The 17,889-nt window shown below is 35.8% G+C and overlaps 3 protein-coding genes across 5 annotated transcripts in view; 1 reads left to right on the top strand and 2 right to left on the bottom strand.

Moving 5' to 3' along the window:
- The window catches only part of cpamd8 (C3 and PZP like alpha-2-macroglobulin domain containing 8), a 50,249-nt gene extending 46,429 nt beyond the window's left edge, over positions 1 to 3,820 (bottom strand). The window contains exon 1 of the mRNA XM_065246580.2: positions 3,414 to 3,820. Coding sequence (XP_065102652.1) covers positions 3,414 to 3,499 — 86 coding nt within the window. The 5' untranslated portion in view covers positions 3,500 to 3,820. The remainder of the gene's footprint in view (positions 1 to 3,413) is intronic.
- A 1,019-nt stretch (positions 3,821 to 4,839) lies between these two features.
- On the top strand, positions 4,840 to 12,852 carry rex1bd (required for excision 1-B domain containing). Of its 2 annotated transcripts, XR_010525635.1 has the most exons (6): positions 4,840 to 4,977; positions 5,283 to 5,365; positions 5,450 to 5,654; positions 6,428 to 6,516; positions 7,316 to 7,439; positions 12,715 to 12,852. XR_010525635.1 is itself a non-coding variant. In XM_065246680.2 (5 exons), the coding sequence occupies exons 1-5, from the start codon at positions 4,975 to 4,977 to the stop codon at positions 7,386 to 7,388; spliced, it is 453 nt and encodes a 150-aa protein (XP_065102752.1). In that variant the 5' UTR covers positions 4,840 to 4,974; the 3' UTR covers positions 7,389 to 8,318. The 2 variants fall into 2 exon arrangements, 1 of the variants encoding a protein (XP_065102752.1); XM_065246680.2 differs by lacking the exon at positions 12,715 to 12,852 and having other exon boundaries at positions 7,316 to 8,318.
- crlf1b (cytokine receptor-like factor 1b) lies at positions 9,002 to 17,812 on the bottom strand. Of its 2 annotated transcripts, none has more exons than XM_065246641.2 (8): positions 16,294 to 17,812; positions 14,195 to 14,473; positions 13,909 to 14,038; positions 13,663 to 13,829; positions 12,691 to 12,848; positions 10,994 to 11,162; positions 10,068 to 10,253; positions 9,002 to 9,559 (listed from the first exon to the last, which is right to left on the bottom strand). In XM_065246641.2, exons 1-8 carry the CDS (start codon positions 16,424 to 16,426, stop codon positions 9,543 to 9,545), a joined length of 1,239 nt encoding a protein of 412 aa, XP_065102713.1. In that variant the 5' UTR covers positions 16,427 to 17,812; the 3' UTR covers positions 9,002 to 9,542. The 2 variants fall into 2 exon arrangements, with proteins under 2 accessions (XP_065102713.1, XP_065102710.1); XM_065246638.2 differs by having other exon boundaries at positions 10,072 to 10,253; positions 16,294 to 17,810.
- Positions 17,813 to 17,889: the final 77 nt, after the last annotated feature.

Raw genomic sequence — 17,889 nt, 5'->3', positions numbered from 1 at the left:
ATTACTTGTACTCGTTAAAAGTCCCCTGATACCAGGGATCGATACCACGGTCTCGGTCGGTTTCCCGAAACCATAGTTCAAACGAACATTCGCAAGCTGCATCGCAAACCGTGGTTTGAACGACAGCTCTTCACCTGTCGTTGGAAGCATCGTTCCTTGTTATTATAATATGTAGACTTACGTTGATCATGCTTTTGATTAAAATAAGCAAAAAACTTGTAGTACATTCTATATCCATCATTCTAAATATATAAAAATTTTATTTTACGTCTTAAAGTTTGTAAACAGAATTAAAGCGCTGCATTTAAAAACCGCGCATGTGCATAGTCATACAAGCTTTAAGACCCTGGGGAATCCCTTGGAGGAGTGATGTAAGAGAGAACTTGCACATGAATTCAATATCTTGAAAATAAACAAAAGAAAACTAAATCACGATAACAAAATCAGTCTTCCGATGCAATATATGTTATTTACAGCAATAATCTGACATTAAATCGATTTGCACAGATTCATCAGTACTTAACCTCCGACATGACATCAACTATGTTGTTGAACCAACATGGTTCAAACGTCGAATGTGCGACAAAGTTACTATGTTTTCGGGAAACAGTCGTGACAAGGTAGTTCGTTTCTCCAACTATGCATCGTACTATGTTGGTTCAGCAGCGAGTTACGTCCTTGTTCGAGAAACGCACCCCTGTACGTTGTGATTGGCAAGAATACCTCTGATTTCAGCCGGAAATGTGACGCTCCTTACCATGTTTGAAAGATTTGCTCACTATGCAATGCTAACAGGAGTTAACTTACAGACTATGAGTCAAAGCGGGAGAAATTATGATAATGATGGTCTTGTCCATGTCAACAGGCACAGGAAGTAAACTGTTGCCTACAATCTCTGTGTTTGTTGTAGTCCAAGAAAAGAGATTTACTTTGAAAACGATAACTCGCATTATTGTTTACCTTTGGGTTTGTACCTTTTGCATATCGTTAACATGTACTAATACACACTTACACACCAAGGAAATGAAAAATCATGAATCAGATAGTTGCTCTTTAACAGAATTAGAGGTCTGCTTATTGGGTTGGCGTAGGACACTAAAGACAAGCGTCAATTTAAATCCCTGTGTAAAAGAGCTGTGTTCTCACTACAGCACGCCCCTTCTGCCATTGTTTCTGCGTCTTGCTCACACAGAATGCTTTCTGTGTATGTTACGGCAATGTTACTAGGTGCGCATTATAGGAGATTTCCAAAACATTTACTGGACGCGTTTGTCTTCGCACAGAAGCCTCTCTGCCAATTTTATGGAAATTTTCTGGGACCAAAGTGCTGTGTAAATGGGGTGTACTTGTCAAACAGTGACACTTCTATACCAGAGTGAATCTGGTTTTCAAAAGACTTATTCAAAAAAAAAATTTGTCGACATTAACTCTCATGTTGTTATTAACCTGTATAGACGGTTTCAGCAGTAACAACATAAACAAGTGGCTTTCGTGGAAAACGCGTAACTTCCGGTAAACTCCGCAAAAAAATAAATAACAACAAAATCCGTTTGAAGTAGTATATTAATATAATAAGCAAAATAAACAACACACAGATAACCTATGAAACCAAAACATTTGTTATTTTTCGACGAGGTATTTGTTTAAGAGACAATTAGACAAACAGAAACCGGAAGTAAAGTTCGGACCAGACATGCAATTGCATCCCGCATGTGCATAAGATCTATAAATTTCTTTGTTCTGATGAACATGAAGAAAGATATTTTGAGGAATGTTTGTAACCAATCAGAGGCCCCACTGATTTCTGTAGTAAGAAAAAAAAATACTATGGAAGTCAATGGGGCCTCTGATCGATTCAGTTTGGTTACAAACATTCCTCAAAATATCTTCCTTTGTGTTCATCAGAACAAAGAAATTTATACAGGTTTGTAACAACATGAGAGTGAGTAAATGGTGACAGAATGTTCATTTTTGGATGAACTATCCCTTTAAATATGTTGATTTTCTTTCAGCTTTTCTTTATGTCTTTTTTTTGGTGTAACCAAGCCTCACAGCCTCTACTAAAAAAGGACAAACAACACGGCCGAACTGGACAGCATAAAATCCTAAAATTTTTGTCCATTTACATTTCTTTATCTGGTCGTCAATGCAATTTAAACTACTTATCAGACTTAAAACATTCTTGTAAAAACGTCTTGTTTCTCAAAGGCATGTCATGACAAGGGTTAAGGCAACATTATAACACTATTAAATGCATTAACCTAATTCTTCAGGCGTTATTTGACACTTTGGAATTCAAGCTGTCTGGAAGTATTAAAAATCTCTAACATCCAAAAAGTTACAAGGCAAAAGAATACAAATGAAATCTTGTTTCTGACCCTCAACATGCCCGAATAAACCATTCGAGCTTAGTGCCCATAATAAGTTGAATAGCATGCCTGAATGAGATATGATATCAGGTTGTTGGGATTAAAGCCAGAGGCAATTTATAAGAAATCACCTGCAAGGCATCTATGCAGAATTGATCGCATTTGATCCTACCCATCTTACAATAGTCTTATGTGTGCAGTGGGCATAAAACTCTTCTGCACTATCTTGTTGAAGGAAAGAACACCCGCTGGCTGGCTTAAGAGAATTTGGGTCTTTGTCAAAAAGGGCATTTGGTTATTTACCTCTTTTTTGGTGAGCTCTGGTGCTCTAAATACTTGGCACAGCCACATGAACAGGTACTGGCACTGACATTGAGCTGTGCCAAATGTTAAGAAAATGACTTAAGACCCTGGCTCAACTAAATCATCACAGTATGTTTGTTTTTACAGGAAGGTTAACAATTTTTTCCCCTAAAATCATCAACTAAATGGTTTAGTCTTATATCACAAAAGTAGTTTTTGCTTCACATACTGGGGAGGCTATGATGAAGTCAAGTGTTCTGGTTGCCTCTGAACTACAATGGGTTAAACTTGTGCATTTCCTTCATGCATAAGAAGTGTAATGTAAAGAACATTACACAGAAACATCATTAATACTGAAAAACGCTTGACTGAGAGATTGCAATGGTAGGTAAATGACAAACCCATGCTTATTATGTATAAGTACATGAATCAAGCTATGATTTGTTTTGAAAGATGATTTAAAATAAATTGTAAACATTTACTTTAAACATTTAGTTTGATTTGCTGTTTGTTGCTGACCACCACACATCTCAACTGGGTTTATTTTTGGTAACACAAGGTAACATTTTCACAATTAACTTTTCAGTAGTAGTCACAGTCAGGATGCAGGTATCATATGACTGCATAAAACACACAAAAAATTTACATCTGCATTCATCACTGCACCCATTTAAGGTAAATGCATGCATATTTCTATACCACCTATAACAGTGCACCACTTAAAACGACATGCATACTTACTGCCTTTCTTGTGAATGAACTCCGCTATTAACGCACATGATAACAATCCACGACAGAGTCCACGAACACTTTAACAATCGCATCATGTCTCATTAGTTTTCTCTGCGTGTGCTCCGGCAAAATTGTTGCTGCTATTTCGAGTTGCAACAGTATAAACTCAGGAATGCAAGTATCCAAACTATCCACGAGGGGTAAGCGCGAGCTTCCGCTCCGTCCGCTTCAGCGCGTGCGACTTTTTCTTATCCAAATCCTGTTCGTGCAAGTGATTTTTTAAACTAAAGACAATCCCTCTTGGCGTGTCTCATTTATCCCCCTCGGTTCTGATTGCTCACATTTCAGCATTAAAAATTACCCCATCCACCCCACCCCTGGAGTAGCGGGGCATTTGTTAATGCACATGAGATTCTGTGAGCTCAGTAATGTAAGCGGCTGCTGCTCCCTCGCCCCTTTGAACTCTTCAGGCTTTTGTCTCATTCATGGTGTGTCACAACAAGTCTCATGAAGCCCCTGTGAACTAGTAGAGGCAAGACCGGACGGTCCAGGTCACGGATTTGAAGGGTTACAGATCCAACAGTGTGAAATTAAATTTCTTCAATTTAAACAAGGGCTTTCATTCATTTTATACACGTGATATATTTCAGAATTTTTATAGTTAATTTTTTTATTACATTTTGGCATTAAATCATGCTAAAATATTTCGATATATAAGTAAACTTGTGGAGTTAAAAGTAGATTAAAGAAAGATTTTTTAATACGGAGGCAAAATAAGAGTTTTAATGTGTCGTATGCCGCTGACGCCCTCCTGTGGTAAAACACGTAAAGACGTTTTGAAGCACGAGCCTTTAGCAGTATGTTGTCTTCCCCTAAAAAATACAGTAAAACAAGAGTAAAAAATGAACAACAGATCATATTTATATATACTTTATCTGTTTAAGACAAGAATGTGTTATTTTTTTAAATACTTCATAAAATATGCGTGATTGTTCTGCCTATTAACTATGATAGATCATTTTGCTATTACATTAATATTACAATATTACATGTAATATATTTAAAATATTTAAATATTTCTAAACGCCCTCTAAAACGTAGGCTGCTTGTTGGATTTTGTTAATTTGATTGAAGAATAGAATTTGAATTAGACGTTTAAAACACTTCAAAATAAATAAATAAAGCAACAAAATCATTTTAATTTTTTGTTTACTGCAAGTTTAAACAAGAGTACCTTGAAACAGTTACAAACAATCATGGATGACATATAATAAAAGTATAAAGAAGGAAAGGAAGGGATACAATAAAAAGCAGAGAAAAAAATAAAAAGGTTATGAACTAATTTATCAACAGATAATACTTATTTGTACTTTTTTTTAAAGACAATAATGTGTTATTTGAGAAAAATTTAAATTTTTCCCCACTACGAACAGGCTACTGTGTGACGTCACCGCGCGTCAGCGTCCGCGAAGCTAAACAGGAAGTGAACGAAGTACAGCGTGACTGCGTCGAAATGATACACATGTTGCACATCAACCAAAAATATAAGCAATAGCGCTGTTTGGACACAATGGTGAGTTAGAACTGAGGTATATCTTGTATTAAATATTTTTTTGTAGCAATAGCAGTTAGCATTATGTATAAAAGTATTATGTGTATTCCTTTAAATTACTAACATAATAACACTAACTGTTACGTAAATTCTAACTTATGTTTCTAACAAACAGTACCATGGTAATTTGCACGTGGTTTTCTTTAAAGTATCATGAATATATTCACCATCACACTCCCATGCTATCACAACACTACTTTAACATTACAGTTTACAGATTTATGTGTATGGCTAAACGTCAAATATTGTATTCCCCTGTTCAATAGGCATGTACAGATTTCAAAAGTTTGGTGCAAAGATTTTATGTTCTTCAAGCTGAGCGAGTGGAAGCATTCAAGCTTTTCGATGAGTATGCTTTCTTCCTTTTTCTCTGTCCTTTTATCCACCTGTGCTGTTATTTGAGGTGAATGTAATCGTGGTTTTCTTTACTCAGGGGTCATGAGGCATATTTAAGGACGAGCCCGCACTATGATTTTGAGCACTACAAACAGCTGGTGCATGAGATAACAAAAGCATTCTGTGGCATTTCCAAAGAAGTCCTGGAAATTAAAGAGCAACTGCATCAAGACTTCGACCGGCCGGACCTTTCTGAACACATTGAGAAACTGCAAGTTAAAGAGAAGGAGAAGCTCGAGCTGGTGGGCACTTATCATCATTAAAAAGGATGCTAATAATTAAATACCAGCGTACAGTGCACTACTTTGTTGCTTAGTGTTTTTAATACATTAAAGGCGGGGTGGATGATCTCTGAAAGCCAATGTTGACATTTGAAATCGCTTAACAAACACGCCCCTACCCCAATAGAATCTGGACCTTTTTTTCAATAATCATGCACCCCGCCTTTAAGTACGTGTTACAGAATTGCAGCATGTGTAGAGTCCAGTAAGTTATCATTATGTAAATATAAATGTCTGGTTTTTTTTAGTGCTTTGCATTGTGGGATACACTATGTATTACTGCACTCATTTTGGCAGATGTGTTGTGGGTCATCTTGGTATTCAATGCATACACTACACATGCTATGTACTGTATAAACCGTATGAGTGTAATGGTAGGAGGAGTTGATCCTACATGATCTGTTGCACATGCTGATCGGAGTTCAATTCTTGGTTACCCAGTTAATCCCTAAAGCAATTTTTATGTAAAGATTTATGCTGTTGTTAACCACCCAGATAAGTTTATTCTGATTTTACCCACCTCCAGCTTGAGTCTCTATCGGCTGATTAACAACCCTTCCGTAGGAGTTTAGTTTGCTTAAACAGAGCATCAAGTTGCATTCAATCCAGCTGTATTCAATATTGGTACATGAAACACACTTAAATGCATGTGCACCTCCTTTTTTAGTGCACATAACTGCAAATGCATTGAACCAAGTGTATCACAACTCTTTGTTTTCATGTGTTTATTATAGACAGCTAAGTTACAGCTGGCCAAGCAAAATGCCCAGGATCACCCAGAAAATGAAGACGTCCAGGAGAAAGTTCATCAGATTAAACGGGAGTAAGTTCAACCTTATGTTTATTAATATTACATTATTTAATGACACATTCTTCCCTATTTTCTCATTGCAAGAATTACTGCACATGTCACCACCATGTAAATACATTCGATGGTACATTTTCCACTGAGTCGTGACTGATGCTTTTTTGTAGACATGTCTTTGTTTTGAATCTCTCATGTCCTTACATCAAACCGCGTCCAGTTGATGTTTCTAAAACATATGTTGAACCATGTATTACGTTTCGGTTGCCAATTAAATTACCGGCAAACTGTCAAGTGACGTCGTATTTACTTACCAAAGGCACATTTTACTCATTTTGGCTTTTGCGAGAATTACATTTCGGACACCGGATCTCACTCTAGACTTCCGAGCATGAACTTTCAAATAGCTGTGGTTTGTAGACCATTCCAAACTGTTTACACTAGTAGATATTTAGTGGTTGTTGCCGATTGGCTCCGTGTTGGTATCTAATGCCTGGAGTTAAGCCTGTAATTCACTTCAGATTAAAAGCATCTGCCAAACGGCAAGAAATGAATCAATAAAACAAATGAACCTGACAACATGTCACTTGCTGTATCATTAGACATTGCGTTTTTAATGCTCCCAGCCTGGTTTTAATGTACTTTTGATACCTGGTATTTATTACATGGTAATATCTCATTGTTAAGCTTGTCTTTTCTAATGGAGTGTTTTGCAAACAAGGCTCATATCAGATATCATGTTAATGATGATGACCTATTATTCTTCAGGACGGTCCTATTAAAAGATCTCTTTTTTTTCCCTCTTCATCTCTGTTAGTATAATAAAGAATACAGCAGCTTTGGCTGATATTCTGCAAGACTTCAAGTATGACTCGGAAGAACAAGAGTGAGATGGAGCCATTGCTTTCTAAACTTTCTGTTTTGATGGAGAATCATCTAAGGTATCATGTTAAGGTCTTTGGATGTTGTTAAGACTGAGCTACTGATGTAGTTTAAAGTTTTGGAGTGTTTAGCATCTTTTATATGTTCTGGTCAACATCGTTTCGAACATAATGGCAGTTGTGTAAATAAATATGTCTTTTATACCAAAAAGTTGTTTAATTAACTTAAAAATGCAAGTTACCTGGTTCCCTTAAAATTTTAAGTTAATTTAACAAAAATATTAAATAAAATAGTTGACAACAATTTTGACAACTTTTTTTAATCAACTAATATTTTTAAGTTTAATGAACTCAAAATTTTAAGGCAACCATGTAACATCCTTTTTTAAGTTGAACCAACAAATCTTTATTTACAATGTAGTATTCAGGTTCATAAACATTAAATTCTAAAAAAGCTAAAAAAAAAAGCAGAACAATGCCTAATGTTTCCTAATTTGTTTACATACAAAATGTTAACATGATGAAATGATATTTAAATGAAGCTTTTCATGAAAAAATTGCTTTAGTTAAATTATCTTCCCTGTTTTTCTTCTCAAGTACATTTAAATTGTTACGCTAAATTGAAATAAACATGTTTGCATTACATACACTGTAAAAAGTATTTATTAAAAAAGGATAAAGTAAAAAACATGATGCATTAAGATTTATGACTCCGTAACATTAATTTATTACTTTGAATAAGTTTTGTCACTACTTAAAACAACTTGGTTTTGCAATTCAATTCAACCTACTATTTTAAGTTTTGACTTGTGACATAACATAATTAGTTAAGTTAAAGTAAAATAAAAATCTAGGTTTATTTTACATCATTTTTTACAGTGTAGAAGCAAAATACTGCACTTGTAAATTCTCATCAAGGCAACCACAGTTTTCAATTTATTAAACATGATATCTTGAAAGTTGTATCCAAATGTCGTTTTTTTATTATCTGTACATTTTTTCTAATACTTAATATTTGATCTGGTCACCCCCCCCCCCCCAGAATCTAAAACTTACAACTTACAAAAACATAAAGTATACAGAGTAGTTCTGTTGGTTGATAGCCTTAAGGGCCGTTCACATTATAACGATAACTATAAGAAATATAGTAAAAAAAAACGTTTTATATTAAAGAGAATAAGAGTTCACACCACAACTATAACGATAAAGTGGAAATGAACAATATGTTTGGTATCACTTTTCGTCGTGCACTGAGCAAATTAGCATAAAGTTATCGTCCGGTGATATGGACGCTAATATAGTTATCATTATAGTTTACGTTATAGTTGTCGTTATAATGTCAATAGCCGTTATTCAAACTTATTTCTTAAGAATTTGTGAAAAATTAATATCTCATAAAATGTCATTAAACTGGGACCCCCCTTCTCCATCTGCGTGCCCTGGACCCCAGTTTGTGAACCACTGACTTGTATAACTATAGTCAACTGCAGTCTTTGGATTGTTTTGCAAAGATACATATGCAATAGTTCTATATTGATGGGTGGCACATAAAAATGAGCTCCTACAAATAACTGAGACAATAAAAACAACAAAATTAGCATAAATAAACAGCAATACAAAAATCAAGTAACCGCATAATTTATTAATGTCGCAATGTATGCTGAAAACATTGTTTTTTGATGTAAAATAATTTGTTCAGAGAGCTCTATTAGCATAGTTATGTTAACATTTAAGAAATAACATTGTTTCAGTATCAGTCACTCAAAACTACCCATACAAAAAGTTGCTTTTTACAATGTACATAAATAAGCACGACCATATTTCTCTTGTTTCCCTTGAAGAAAATTCAGGAAGTTGTTAAAGTGTTATTCCAGAGTAGGGCTGCGTGAATCTTCAAAAGCCCCAATTATCAAAAAATATCTTTGTATTTTAATGCCCTTATAAATAACACATCTGATCTGAGACAAAAGCACTTCCTTTGCTGTTTTTGTTTGGGTCTACAGCAGAAGGAGAACAGTAGATCATGTCACCAAACTCTTGCGGGTTCCTTTAGAAAGTCTTGGCTCGTCCAAACGTAATATCCCGAGCACTGGAGAGTGATAAAATCCTTGTCGTCACGAGCCCCCACAAACTACAGATAATTCTTTGTAGTTTCGCTATGATTTACCGTTTTGTAGTACCTAAAAGGCAACAGATTGGCATTTACAAGTGAATGTGAAGATTTGATATATCCCTAAAGAGATTGTAATTGATACCAGCTATTCTTGTAGTGTAACATATGCAGTTATATTGTTTTCTTCAAAGAACAACTCGACTAATCAAGCAACCTAGTTTCCCAATAGTCGAGAGGCGCTATTGGGTTCATAGAGAAAATATCGGATTTTCTTTGGGCTTTCTGTGCTCGACTTGATCACAGCTGAATCTTTGCTATGCAGTCTAACCTACAAGGAATTTATTAGCATTCCTTCTGATTACTTCAACTGGCCGTTCCCTCTCTGTTGTGGTAGCCGTCTGAAGATTAAATGATGTAAATTAGCAAATGCGAGTCTATTTAATTAAAAGCATAAAGTGGTTACTTTTTCACGGGTCACGCAAAACAACATTGCACAGGCCTTATTTCATGCATGCCAAGAGAAAGGATTTACAAAATAGTTATTAAAAACGAAACGGGGCATGGTTTCTCCTTACCAACCTGGTCGTGCGTTTTTTGAGCTTTCTGTAGCCAGACGCGCCATTGGTCGTAGAGTTTGATGCTGACGTCCGTGCAGCCGTAGGAGTGTTTCCGCATCCAGCCGAAAAATTGCTTGAGCTCCCGTCGTAGTGTTGAGTTCTGCTCACTTGGCTTTGAATCGCAAGAACCACCATGCGACCTTTCTGCAGGGGAAATGTCATGTGCATGATCTCAGTGGTGTATTTTTATTGATTTAAAATTTAATTTAGAGTCACAAGATAATATGGGTCTTTATTGCTAATCTTTTTTGAATCGAGAAAAGCATTTTTTTTCTATACATACACTTCAGACGGTAAAAGCGCAACACTCCCGGCCACATTGCTGTGTACTCGCAAAGACCTTTATTAAAATCAGTCGACAACAGTTTCTTAAATGCTGGGAAGTGTACAGTGTTGCCTTGAGCAATGAGCACATACCCATGAATAACAGGGTATTTACTAGTTCTTTGCTAATGAGATCCAAAGCAATAAACATAGAATGCACAAAAGAAAGGGTAGCTCAGACTTGCCATAACTCATATTGCACTCCATTCACCAAAGCTTAATAACATCCTTTCACTTGCCACTCAGGACATGTAACGAAAATCATCTCTTATGAACCAAATCTGTTTTCACTGAGTTTCGGAACGCTCCTTTAATCTGAGGGGGCTCTAAATTTATCAATCTACAAAAAAATCTTCCCAAAAACACGTCAATCGTCCCCTGAAGCGCTCTGACATTTCGCTGAGGTCTTTTAAATCTGCTTATGAGAGATCTTTATCTAGTGGCGTGATGTTTTTAAGTGTACATATGGTTTGAATCTAGTTAGCTCACAATGGCGACGTTTAGCGTGAAGGAAATCTACTTGAATCAAGGCTTTGCATTTTAATTCTGCCGTAACTCACCGATGCCAGGTGTGGATGCGGCCGTCGAGTGGCTCCATTCGCTCCAGATGCCGGCCTTTCTCGAGCCATAGATACCGACCGGGCTGCAGCGTACCTGGACGAAATATACCGTGCCGGCCCTGAGACCCGCTAAACGGCAAGATGTCTGGTTCCCGGCATCATCGACCATCTACAGTGAATAATAACATTAAAAAAAGAATATTTTTACAAAAACTTTGCAAACTTGATGGTATTAAAGTGTAAAACACTGTAAAAAAATATTTGTTGGTTCAACTTAAAAAAGTAAGTTACCTGGTTGCATTAAAATGTGGAGTTAATTCAACTTAAAAATATTAGCTAACTCAAAAGTTGTCAACTAATATTTGTAAGTTGAATAAACTCAAAATTTTAAAGCAACCAGGTAACTTACTTTTTTAAGTTAAACCAGTGAAGCTATGTCTTTCTTAAAAAAATAAAACATGAATAATATGCTGCAAATATGACTTTGCGACAGGATATTTCAAATTTACATTTTTGTGTGACCAACTCTTTTATGTTTATACTTTTATGTAAATCATTCACATCCAATGTTTACTTCTTTAACATTCCTTGACTTGATCTACTGTTAAATTGTGTTTAGTGTACTAAACCTATAAATCAGTGGCGGCTCTTCCGAGAGGCGCAAATTCGAAATAAGTGTTCGGAGTGTCGTGTGTTGCTCGTGTTTTCAAAGTATGTGTTTGTTGCGTCATGTGCATCACGTGTTTTGTCCAGCCCAGTCTCACGAAATTTCGTTAAATAGTCACGTAATTTTTTATTCTTTTTTCGTGATATTATCACGAATTTCCGTTTTTTTTGTGATCGTATAACGAATTCCTGTTTTCGTTTGATTATCACGTATTGGTTACTCAACTGTTTTTTTCCTATTTCATACCATTGTCGCTTCGGTTTAGGGTTAGATTTACATAAAATGACATCCCTACCCAAACCCAACTCTAACCCTAACGCCAGGCGACATATAAAAAAATAAATCATGAAAAGTAGTATAATCCAATATATAAAGTGACATTCTAATGCAAGCACCAAATCTAACCCTAAACCGAAGCGACAATGGTTTAAAAATAGGAAAAAGCAGTTGACTAACCAATACGTGATAATCACATGAAAACAGAAATTCGTTATACGATCACGAAAAACGCGGAAATTCGTGATAATATCACGAAAAAAGAATAAAAAAATTACGTGACTATACGAAACCTCGTGAGACTGGGTAGGTTTTGTCAAAATAATTGCCTTCTGCACATGCGTCAAAACCGTTTATGACAAAAGAACGCTCACGTTCACAAAATACATGCAAGACACTATCTTAACAGTAAACTTTGATTATGCATGAGATTATGCGAGTATCTGGCAAACGCAAGCGTCTCTTTTATCATAAACCCTTTAGATGCGTCTGCAGCAGGCACTTATTTTGACAAGACACGTGATGCACATAGGTTCACTCGACGCGCCGAACGCATATCTTGAATATAACGAACCACACACATGATGGGCTACATAGATGGTGTGATAAACTTCGCATCGTGCGCCCTCGAAAAAAGAAGTCACCGGCTGCCACTGCTATGAATCTACAAAATATAAATATTGATGTATAGCTTTGAGTTGCTTTGAATAAGACCATCTGTCGAATGCATAAATGTAGTAGTTTTATGCAATACCTTCCATTCATCGCTCTCTTCCAGACGATATCGTATCTGGTATTTGGCCTGAAACAGGTAGTCTTTGAGGGCAGGAGGACTTTCCCAACGAACACTTAACTGATCTTCCAGATCTCCGACACGACTTACGTAAACATCAGAAGGTGGATCTGTAGTTACTAAATGGGAAAATATCGGACATCATCCAAAACTACACGTAATCCTCATGGTTCATTAAAGCCAGTAACAAATCAGAATTTTGTTGATAATCTATTGGGCAAATATTAACAAAATAAAGAATTAGCAATCACATCAAACCTTAAAACCCGGAAAAATCTGTTACTAAGTCGTTTCCCTTGTTTAAAATTGAACCTGCTCCATGCATTTTTATTTGAAATCAAGTTTACCCTCAGGGCAGAGCCAATCACAGAGGACTCTGAAAATTATTGGTTCTGTAATGCAGAAGATGATGCGTCATCCAATAAGAATTCTTACTGGTGTAGATTATACATAACTTTCCCACATCATGATCAATCAAATCAAATCCAGTGTACACGCATGCAGTGGGGTCCAAAAGTCACAGATCACTTTGAAAATCTGATACAGCTTTTCTTTTTCACTTAAAATTTGAAAGTGATCAAAGAATTTTCATGTACAATGACAAAGGAATGGAAGATTTTTACCCTACTCTGTGTATGTGTGTGCGTGTTTATATATACACCATGTATGCGTATGAATGTAGTACGGCAGACATTCTTGCTATCCACTGCCCTTGAAAGCACTGTTTTATGAGGCGCCTTTGAAAACATTTCAGGTATTGGAAAGTGATAAATTGATTTTATAGTTTGTAAAAATCCATTCTCACGCGTGTGTGCACACCATATGCGAGACGCTCTGATAGTTATAGGCATAAATGTGTGAGGGAGAAGAAAGTATACATATTAAGTCCATTTATTTTTTATCAAACTAGTGCATTTTAGATTTCGTACTTACCCACATCTAATATGTCCAAAGTGGTGACATCAGATGTGGCAGATCCAAGCTGATTGGATGCTTCAACCCAGATCTCATACGGTGTAAATATAGCCAAATCTCGTGGAATGTAGCATGTATATTGCTGTCCGGTGTTTTCCTCACAATCCTTTTCTTTACCGTACCATCTATAAAATAATCGAGAGATGTTACATATATAAAAAGCTTTGAGAACACTCACAAGTCATTCATCCTAAAATATCTTACTTTAGTTTGTACTTGAGGATGTATTTGGTATTGATGAACGTCTCTTCTCGACTCCCTGGACTCCATCTGCAGCTGAGGTCTTTGGTGTTTCGTGACCAGCATGTCAGGTTGACAGGTTTCTCAGGGGGCACTGTACATCGAATTAAAATGGAAAAAGAAAAGCTTGCATGAATATTTCTTGTACTTGATCAATGAGTCTATCAGAGAGGGTGACACTCTCAACAAAATGTTCACAAACTCGGAAACCATCAAAACTCAAGTTGCTCTTTTGCAACTTGACACTTACAACCAACATAAAGGCACGATCCGGCCAAAACTTCTCCGTTTCCACGGTGACAAACCAGGTTGTCCCCCGATTGCTGCAATGAACCATTGAGTTGATGTAGTGTGACACTTAATTCGGTTGAGCTCAGCACCCTGTATGTGTTTCTAGCTAAGCGTCTCCCGTTCAGTGTCCAGTACAAAGATCTAGCTGATATTTCCAGCTCGGCACTAACCGTGCACACCGCTGTCAAGCTCGAGCCAATGCGAAGCACCGTATCCTGGGGGGATATGATGGCCAAGTCTGGGGGTCAAAAGAAGAGGAGACTTCATGATTCAGGAAACTTTACAACTGGATTTATGACCGCTATGCTTTAACAGTTGGGCGATTGCTCGGAAAGGTCTCGCAAGGTCATTTTTCAACAGCTTAAGTGGTTTTCCATCCTCAAAAAAATGTTTGTCCGCAGAACTCATATTTATTCATGTTAAAGATGAATGTTCGGAGAGAACAATGGGTGCGTTTGGAAAAACTACTAGTTTGGTTCTTAAGGGACACCAAGTGTTAATGCGGATCACTTCTGCTCGTGGTGGGAGGCGGACAAGCTTTTTAACATGTGCCGTTGGACCTGGATGGAGTTGGAAAGCAAGACAGAGACAAATAAATAATTTAGATTAGTGATTCCCAACCAGATTGGGAAACGATTTCAATTTTGCATGTTGAACCTTGAAAAACAAATATTAAATGGATTGAAGTAATCACAATAAATCTTATGCTTTGGTGGTATTTAAAAATGTATGCATTTGGCAGACGATTGTATCCAAAGTGATGCACAGTGCACTCCAAATATACTCTATACCTATACATAAACATACTTTGTTAAGCTTTAATGACAATTAAACCTCACCACAGAAAGTGCAAATATGTTGTTAAAGGTCTGTTTTTTATTTAATAATAAATTTGCAACTCATTCGTCTAAAACGATGTGTGGAAAAAGTGACCAATGACATTGGAGGATGAACTTTAGGATAAACAACAGAATGTGCAATAACTATTGTTCACAATCCTTTAATCGTTTCATGAAAAATGCCTTTAGTTATTTATTTTTTAGAAATTTGAGAAATGTGCACAGTAAGTACAATCTAATGCCAAAGCCTCTCATTTTGTTTATAGTTTTACATAATGAAATATTTAGCTTGAAATGTGCATTTCTTTATCAAACACACTGACTTAAGTGAGTTTACCATAGTAGCTATTACTACAGTTAACTTACTACAATTACAGTTAATATGATAAAGGTGTTACTGCTACTATTGTAAAGCAGTATCATTTTTATGCTAAGTATTTTTACCATGATAAATTATTGCAAGGTGTAATACGGGGCAGGTTTAGTTGTCACAATGCCTATTTCAGTAATTGTAAGGTTTACAAACAAAACTTCCTAAATAAAAAATAACCCCTTTTATAAAAGGGTCTTAAATTGTAATAATTTATTTCATACTTAAATTCACCATATATTTGCTAGTTTTTATTAAAAAGCAAACACATACATTATATTAAATGCTAATCTTAAGATTAAATGAATGCAGAGGCAAGATGTCAAAAGTTATGATCTGCTTTCATTTAAAATGTATTACTTAATGTTTTGATATTACATAAGTTTATACATTTTACATTTTTTTATATACAATTATATGTGTTTGTTGTTGCATGTCAGTTGTTTAATTTTGCGTATTGGCAGGTTTCACAATTTACCTCATAGTGAGACTGCGTAACTTCCCTTTGGGGCATGTTGTCACAAAAGGTCAGCATGTGTTCAATAAACTGTTTCTTTTTTTCCAGAGTTTTCCAGCTTTTACATAGCCAGGACATTCAAGTGTGCACAAGAATTTACTTCAAAAAATGAACATAAGAAATATTTACAGGTATAAAAAGTGTGACAGTCATCCCCTATTAATAGCATTTTCGTATTGTTTTGTTGATCTCGTGAATATGTGACGAACTTTTATTGACACTGTTGAAAAGGTCATTTTTATGGACTTGTTACGAAATTTCCCCCTTTATCCTTGAAAGTAAACTTAAATACATCTGCGTGGATGTTCAGAGTAATGTAAAATTGTACTTACGTGCCGTGAGCGCGTACGGGAGAAGCGTTACCAAAAACAACATTGTGATTGAAATGGTGATATTCTGTCTGTCGCGCGCGCTCTCGGCTCTGTTCTTGTCATGCTGATGGGAGCGCGCGCACGGGCAATCCATTCTTCTTCTCAAATATCACATGAAACGAAAAAGCATTGAATTAGCAGAAACCTTGAGGAAAAATCATCGTTGCTTCAGAAAAGCGGCATTATGCGAAAAGCACGCTCACATTCACCTTCACTCTCAATTTTTGACCAGAATCAATAAAGTGCACGCCTCAAAAGTTCGTCTGAAGCCCCTCCCACATCTTACCACACAGCCACAAGTCATTAATAGCAGGGCATCAGCAGCCAATGTTTCCTTGAGTTTTTGTCAATAACGCACCTTAAAAAAGTAAATAAACATATTCCAAAAATTTATTTAGGTAGCCTATTTTTTCGTGTTTTTTGTCGTATATAAAAACGAGGCTCGTCTTATTAACTTTTTCTTTTGAAACTCTTTGGTCTATAGCCAATACACACATTATTCATTCTTGTCCGGAGTACAGTTGATTATGGTCTGCTTTGTGCAGTTAAATCCACACCCAATGACTCTTCAATTTATGAATAGGTGATTAAAGTTTGTTATGAAAAGTTAATTTTTTGTTCAGAGAGCTGTGAATATGGTTTCTTTATATTTAAGAGCCCTGTTTGCATTCATTATCATTTGAAATAATTCTCCTTTTTAAAGACTTTTCAATTTTATGTGTCTATGTTGTTTTTTTATCATTTCTATGTAAAGCACTTTAAATTACCTTTGTGTATGATTGAAATACCTTGCCTTATATTCAGCTTTTTAGTTAACACAGGCCCCTTTAGAAAATTAACCATGGTATAACTATACTAAACAAAGATTTTAGGTTTTGATTTGTAGTAAACAATTAGCTCTCTCCACAAAAGCCATATTAACCATGATATTTGTAATAAAACTAATAATACAAATGTCAATCATTGTGCCCCAAAACATCTTTCAACATAATACATGTTTCTACATCATGCATGTCTAAGGTTGGACAGTCTTGAATTAAAACTTTTGCCAAAGCATATGCCTCCACATGTTCATGAGAAAGGTATTTGTGCACCAAGTCATAAAATATATTTTTAATTAATTGAATAGAGCAAAATGACATTAGAACAGACCTTTCATTAAAATGCATTTAATTTGAAGTTCACACATTATTGATATTACAGTATTTAATTGCTCAGGATTGCAATCTCTGCTTCTGAATAAAAATTTACAATCCCACATGATAGCATACTGTAGTTTACTATAGTATTTACTCTATGATAAGATTTAAAAACACGACACTATCTAGGATTTATACTATAGTAAATACTTTGGTTTATGCTTGTTTCTTCATGTGAGATATATTTATCAAAACTTTCAGGAAACAATATTAGATACAAACTACTAGCCTACTTACTAAATTATTTTATTCATATTGCAATGGTGGAATAATATTTATGTTTCCCTGGCGTTTAGGTGTGTACATCCAACCCTAAACCATTTCGTACTACAATGTAAAGGAAGCAGACGCGCCAGTA

This window comes from Paramisgurnus dabryanus, chromosome 24, assembly GCF_030506205.2.
Source record: "Paramisgurnus dabryanus chromosome 24, PD_genome_1.1, whole genome shotgun sequence".
NCBI classification, from domain to species: Eukaryota; Metazoa; Chordata; class Actinopteri; order Cypriniformes; family Cobitidae; genus Paramisgurnus; species Paramisgurnus dabryanus.
The sequence above is the reverse complement of the archived record's forward strand: the minus strand, read 5'-3'. Positions and strand labels throughout refer to the sequence as shown.